Here is a 7168-nt window from a genome sequence, read left to right as displayed (position 1 = left end):
GCAGGAATGTATGAGAATGGATATTTACTTTTACAGTATATTATGGAACACATACGAACATCTTTGCTCAAATGAATGGGAGCTCTATGTTTCGTATGTGTAATGCCACTGAAGTCAATGGAGTTACACATGTGAAACTGAAAAGTGAGCAAGTATTCACTAAAGACTCTTGCACTTTTGAGTCTCCTGTCAACAATAAGAGCTCACATACTGTAACACATTTTTGTTTCTGAAAATTCAGCGATGAACAAATATACTTTGTGGTAACATACCTTGAAGTTGCAATTTCCACTTTGGTTCTTGCCATGGCAGCTGCTCGCTGTGCACCCTCTATTGCTCTATCCACCTTTTCTCTAGTTTTTGTGTTTCGTATTGGTATAAGTTGCTTTCTTATTCCACGGACTAAAATGTTATTTTTGTATTTTCCCTCTTCTTTGGTGCCATCTGGAAACATGGTACATCCATATCCATGTCTCCTGTTATTTAGCCATTCTCCTTCGTATTTCATACCATTTGAACGCTCACTAATACCAAAACCACTGCGCTTGTCATTCTTCCATTCACCCATATAGGTTTCTGTAGTGGTGGCATCAACATGGTCTTCCATAGGGGAATAATCACAGTCACCGTCTCCAAAACTAATTGTAGAGTTGGCATCACTAGAACTAATTCTGCTCATAGCAGCATCACTCCTGACAGAGCTCCGTTTGCTAGATATCGATGACCTAGATTCAGACTTTCTAAGTTTTATACTACCAAGAAGGGATCCTCTTCTGAATAAGCCTCCTTTTTTCTTAATGCCCATTGCCTCTGCATCACTGTGGAAATTGAGCACAAAACCTCCTCTTGTTCCAGCTGGACTGTCTGAAGTGGCATCATGCAGAACAGTGCCGTTGCTCTGCTCACTTCGAAGTGAAGCAAGAGATGTTCGGAGGGGTGAACGGATCACAGTTGCCATGCCATAGGGTACACTCTGACGTACACCATAGCCATGTCGCATCCCTCCTGTCCATTGCCCCTGGTATGTACCTTTTAAAGTAATAAGGAGAAATTATATTTAGGAAGCTGTAGAAGACCTAGCACTCTACATCCAGTATGCTACAGGCAATGCTATGTTGTCAGCTCTGGTTTTGCCAAGAAGAAATGCAGAAAAATCACAGCACATGACACAGTAGATAAACTACTTCTGTTACTTGTTTTTCTTATAAGTTATTTTTCCGCCTAACAAATCCTCATTTTCCCAGCTGAAGTAATTTATTTTGGTAACTAAGATACAGTAGCTACCATCACAAGCATTTTTTTAATAGATCTGTCAGGGGTAGGTGGGGGGGAAGAAATCATCAAGATAACCTTCTATAGCAGGACCCCCTCACTATTTTTTAAGGTGGTGGTCATCAGAAGTAGAACCATATTATATATGGTCAGCCGGAGAGGAAGACATGATGGAGGAGAGGGAGGGAGCAGGACACTTCTGGCTCTTGCCTCCAGCTGCTCACAGGAAGAGCAAGGAGGAGTAGTCAAAAGTCCTGCTATTCTGGGTTTAAGGTGACTACAGTCCTCTCTTTGTCATGACATATTTGACAATGCACTAAATTGCCTTGGCTTGAGATGGGCCTCTGGATTCACTGCTGTAAACCTCTATTGTAAAATTAAATAGTTTAAAGGTTTTGCATGTACTTGAATGGGAGAACAAAACCTTGGTACATCTTACTCTTTACGAACTCCTGATATCAACACTTTTTGGTATCCCCAGTATCATAAAAATGGCTCTGTATTCTGCATCATGTTGCAACAGGAAGATCAGAAATACGAATCCTTTAGCACATTTTTTCCCCCTTTCATTTACATTGCATGTTAGAAACAGTGTATTGCACAGCATTCTGTTGCACATTTCAGTGTTGCAATCATAACTGTTTTGTAAATGACCAATACAAAGAACAACACGGTATTTGATATGAGAAGTCATGATATCCATGCAAAGCTGCATTTAAGCCAAAATCCAGCATTATCAGATTACTACTGCAGACTTGTATTCATAGAATCACAGAGTGGTTTGGGTTGGAAGGGATCTTAATCTCATTCTAACCTCCCTGCCATGGGCAGGGACACCTTCCACTAGACCAGGCCTTCCACTAGATCAGGCCTTCCACTAGACAAAGCCTCATCCAGCCTGGCCTTGAACACTTTTGAAAGGCATTTTCATTTTGACAGGATACATACTCTAGTTTCTGGTCTTTGAAAGCCATTTATACCAGAGGTTCCAAAGAAAGGTGCCAGGAACCCCAAAATACAAGACAATTTGCTTTCTAAGGTCATTTCACTCTAATTCCCATTAAACTGCTTTAAGCTTCTCAAAATGAAGTTTCTCACCCACCTAGTGCTGCTGCCCTTTTTTCTTTTTTTAATTTAAAAAAAAGGCTATTTTGAGTCCGGATATTCTTACAGAGGGATGAATAAGCATCTTTAAAATACCTTTCTTCGATTTCGATCTGCTTTAATTAGAGCACCTATTAAAAACTATTCTTCAGAGAACTAAATATCAAATGTCAAACTCAATACTTAATTTTTGTGAAAATATTTGTGAAATACCTGCAGTTTCAGATGTAGGTCAAAGCTTCATTTGCTTTGAGATTTGATCTCCTTTGTATAAGCATACTATTTTGGTCGTGTACATGCCAATTATCTATCAATTACTGCTTTACTATATTACCTCCTCTGCTAAGCTACATTTCAATGTTAACATGCAATTAAATTTGCCAAGTCCGCTTTCTTTGTTACATCAAACTAGATAGGTTCCACAACATAACTATTTTGTGTTGGTAGAAAATTCTACAAAGTGGAAGGGTGTTTTTTTATAACAGATGGCTGCTCACACAAACAAACAACTTAGATTCTTTCTCATTCTCCGTCTCCTGGATACCTACTGCTGCGCTGGTTGTAAGGATGCTGAATCTAGAAACATGATTATTTAAAAAACCACTCAGCATATGGAGAAGAACAAATAGAAACACAAGCACAAAGCACTGGTATGACGTATTCTGTAAATACTGCAAAAGTACAGCCACATTGTGGTTTTTTTCTTTATTACATAGACATTTCCCAGATATGTATTAATATTTTATGATAAGCATAAATGACTACATTTTGTTCATAATTATATCCAAGATCCCCCTAGTACTGCAATGATATGCTGGAGCTAAGAATCTGACTACATATACTTACAGCTACATACAACAATCTGTCTAACATTCTGTATCAGCTAATTTAATTTAAAAATAATGAATCTAATTCTGATTTTGATTATACCACAATATCACATTAGAGTAGCAACTTGTAATTATGGCTCTCCATGTTGCTATTTGAGTGTCAGACTCAAAGCAGAATCTACTTACTTCAGTACGGAATTTTATAAAAGCACAAAAGGGCAGCCTTTTTTCTAACTCATATTTGGTCTTAATTAATAAAAATGGAAAATTCAAAACCAATTAATTCATTTATGACTCTCATTTTTCACTACTGTGTAGAAAGAAGTGGAAGTGGTCATTGCTGCCCATAAGAGCATTTAAACAAGGACAATTGATGTGCCGCTATTTACTTGTCTGTTTTTCCTTTCTACTGAGGAAATAAAAATCAATGCCAGCTGCTTTTAAAGAGAAAATAGTCAATGAGGAAATGGAAGCTTCATACTGAATTGGTCCTTAGAAAGTACCCAAGATATTCAGTTAGAATTTTGTGCAGTCTCGCAAGTAACAACTCTCTCTTCTATCATCACAAATCCATTAAAGGAAGGGCTTCTGATACTAGTGTGCTAGAAAGTGGACTCATTTTCCTTGACTTTTCAACCTACATTTTAAAGGAAAAGTACAGAGGGCAGTGTCCAGAATGCAGATATAAGAGACTTACACAGTAATTTGACTGATGATATCAGACTCCACTGTAATACCTTCTTTGACAAAAAGAAATTTTAGGACACTTTACATGAGCAAGGTAAGATTTGTTAATATTACAATATAATTAAATACTACAGCAAATGACATAAAACATGATTAAAATAAGCTTTTCCCATATATATGAGGAAGAAAATATATGCAATATTTACCAATATATATAGATATAAATACAGCTATCAACAAGCACACCATATCCTGCTTCACCTTATCCTGTAGCTGACTGTTCAGCGCAGTTCTTGTAAAGCTCACCTGTGAAATTTTAATTAACACTGTAACCACCAAGCTAATTTAAAACTGCATTTGATCATAAAACAATAAGATTGTTCAGCATTCATTTTCCAAAAGCTAAATTTGGTATCCTTTTTAACTGAAGAAATGCTCAGGCACAACTTCTACTGACCATCTATCTGGTGTTTAATTGGTTCCCTTGAAAAGGTGTTCACATCTTGAGCTTGGGAACTATTAGAAAGTATAGGTTTTCCCTTTTATTTCTGTTGGCAAGTTGCTGTAAGGTTTAATTTCATAACCTGTCTCCTTAGAGTTACATTTTGCCATCCTTCCCCAAAACCTCCTGGTATAACTTACAGCTGTAGATGTCATTGCTTACCTGTGCCTAAAATTTAAAACTACACTGTGAAAAAACTGAGAGGCTGATGACCTACTGAACTACTCCACTTGCTCTTATAATTTACTTGTATCTTCTGTGGTTTAACAAATTCGTTGTTAAACCAATATTTTTGTGTGGTTTACAGACTCAAATATTAGATAAGCATACAGCTAGAAAGACTGCTTAGAAACCAACAAACATACGTGCTATCGATGACTGTTGCTTAGAATGCATTTGCCAGTGACTTCCCTCTGTGACATGGCAGTGCACAACCTTACAGCAAGATGTCCATTACTGCTATTGTTGGCAGGACCATAAACTGCCACATAATTTACACATACTGAATTTTTAAATTAGGCCTTATTCCCTGCATAAAATATGCTCCGGTAGGCTTGCAGATTCACATGGGTTCAACAAAATCCAGTTTAGAGGCAGCACAAAAGTCCAGACTGCCACAGGGAACAACCTGACAGGTGACTTGAAGGCCCAGCATAATCACATGCAATGAGTGGAAGATCATGGTTTATAATTCACAGCATTTTCCTCAGAGATTTGATTGAATGACAATTTTAAGCATTTAAACACAGCATGATACATATTACTCATGTTGTGCAAAGTGCTGTGTGCAGAAACACTGAGGAACACTGTCAATGATTGTATTCCTTTTTCCTCTCTCAACTACATCTCCTAATGCCACCAATACAGTTTAAAATAACACAGGGGGAGAAAAAACAACAACAACGAAGAAAAGCAGCAGAGAGGCCTGGATTTTAATGAGTTTGAAAACAAACTGGCAATTGGCATCATCTAGACACTTATTTCCCTATGCTGGTATTCTCAGGTCATAATAATGGGAGAGCTTTCCTGCAAATATTTCACAGTATGTTAAAAACACATATGTAAATCTGGTTTCCTTGTAAAAACACTTCATACATTCTACTGGTGTACAAATATGGCTATTGTTAACCTGAGCACGAAAACAAAAACACATCTGCAAACATCTATGACGTGCTGCTTTGTTTCATTCATAAGTACTTTCATTAAAATCAATGGGACTTCACATCCTCTGTTCACATGAACTGCAACACATGAAAGACTGGGGCCATGGCAACAGGGTTCAGTTCACAGGACTAAACATCTCACGGTGTAAACAGCATGCTTCATGTGCTGCTTTGGACAAAGGACTTCTTGTGGGTTCTAAGTCTAAAATTTGGAGAATTTATCTCCAAATGTCAATATTATATTGAGATTTTTAAAATTCCACAAGAAGCCTAAGAAGAAGACAAAAGGAACTTCAGTTTGAGAAAATCACTCCTGGAAAATTTACTGGAATGGCAATTTACTTTTCTGTAAAGACAAAAAAAAAAAAAAAAAAATTCAGCTGTTCTTCAGCTTGTAATTTACTAGACAAAAGAAATATAATAAAACCTGAAAATTCTATCGCACAGTGAAAGTGAAACTAAAATTCAGATCTCCTTCATGCTTTGTTTTGGTTTTTGTTCGTTTTTCAGTCCCCAAGCACACATCTCTGCTGACTCTCTCCATCAGAACTTTACACACCAAGGAACAATTTTCAGACAACTACAAACAGGTATAAACCGGTGGATTAAAAGGTACAAAACCCACAGTACATTTCATTTCCTGAAGGAGATCAATCTTACACAACTATCTACATTTTGTATTTTGGAAAGGAAGTAAAAAAAAAAGGACCCCAGCTGTAAATGTCTCTTCCTCTGCTTAATACAGAAATACCTATTCTCTGACGTGATCCTGAAAGTTCGGCCGTAAATCTCTTAACAAAATTCCGTGAAGGAACCATCAACGTCATCAATCAAGAGATCTGATACATGGGTTAGTCCTTGAGTTGCATCATGTGAACATTATCTCCGATTTTGGTAAATTCTATTTACTGCACATTACCTAAGCATGCTGCTCAAAGCTGAAGTGAGCAGCATTTCTGTAAAAAAAAATAAACACCTCAAAACTCTCTAGACCTAAAATTGGGAGCAGTTTTTCCCGTTAAAATGGCATAAACCAAGCTGAAGAACAACTCTGCACAAGTTGCAGGTGGCACTTCCACTGATGCCAATGACATTACAGCAGCAAAGGATGAATTACAGAAATACCAGGCTTATTTGTCCTGCAGAACGTGATACAGGGGAGTTACAATAACTGTAACAGCCCGCTCAAATAAGCTCCAGCGCTAAGTGTCCTTAGAGAACCCTGACTCCTTGGCTGCTCCCAACTGGAGCGGGAGGGCAGGCTGCCCAGTCCTCCGCACCGGGAGCTCAGCCCTCGCAACACTTGCTGTGAAGGGTGTGAAGAGGCAGGCCTGTGTGATTAATTTCACAATGCTTCTTGCACATGGAGCAGCGTGCTTAAAACTGTACCATAACTTGATAAAACACGAGTTATTGCATGAGGGTGGACTCAGGTTTCACTGATTTTACGCAAGCTGTGCACCCACTTCACTTACCTTCACCGTCCTCTTTACAGGTATTGAGCGTATAAAGCTACCCCTGCCAGGAAAGTAACACGGCACAAGGGCTCGCTTAGTAAGTTCTTGCCGTTTCAACAAGAAAGCTGTGCAAAAGGAGGGAGGGAGGGAGGG

At 38.2% G+C, this 7168-nt stretch overlaps 1 protein-coding gene across 1 annotated transcript in view; it reads right to left on the bottom strand.

The window, feature by feature from the left end:
- Nucleotides 1-1023, bottom strand: part of JPH1 (junctophilin 1) — a 76576-nt gene extending 75553 nt beyond the window's left edge. The window contains exon 1 of the mRNA XM_010011735.1: nt 273-1023. Coding sequence (XP_010010037.1) covers nt 273-1000 — 728 coding nt within the window. The 5' untranslated portion in view covers nt 1001-1023. The remainder of the gene's footprint in view (nt 1-272) is intronic.
- Nucleotides 1024-7168: the final 6145 nt, after the last annotated feature.

Source organism: Nestor notabilis, unplaced genomic scaffold, assembly GCF_000696875.1.
Source record: "Nestor notabilis isolate BGI_N333 unplaced genomic scaffold, ASM69687v1 scaffold1510, whole genome shotgun sequence".
NCBI lineage: Eukaryota > Metazoa > Chordata > Aves > Psittaciformes > Psittacidae > Nestor > Nestor notabilis.
This window is presented reverse-complemented; position numbering and strand designations above follow the sequence as displayed.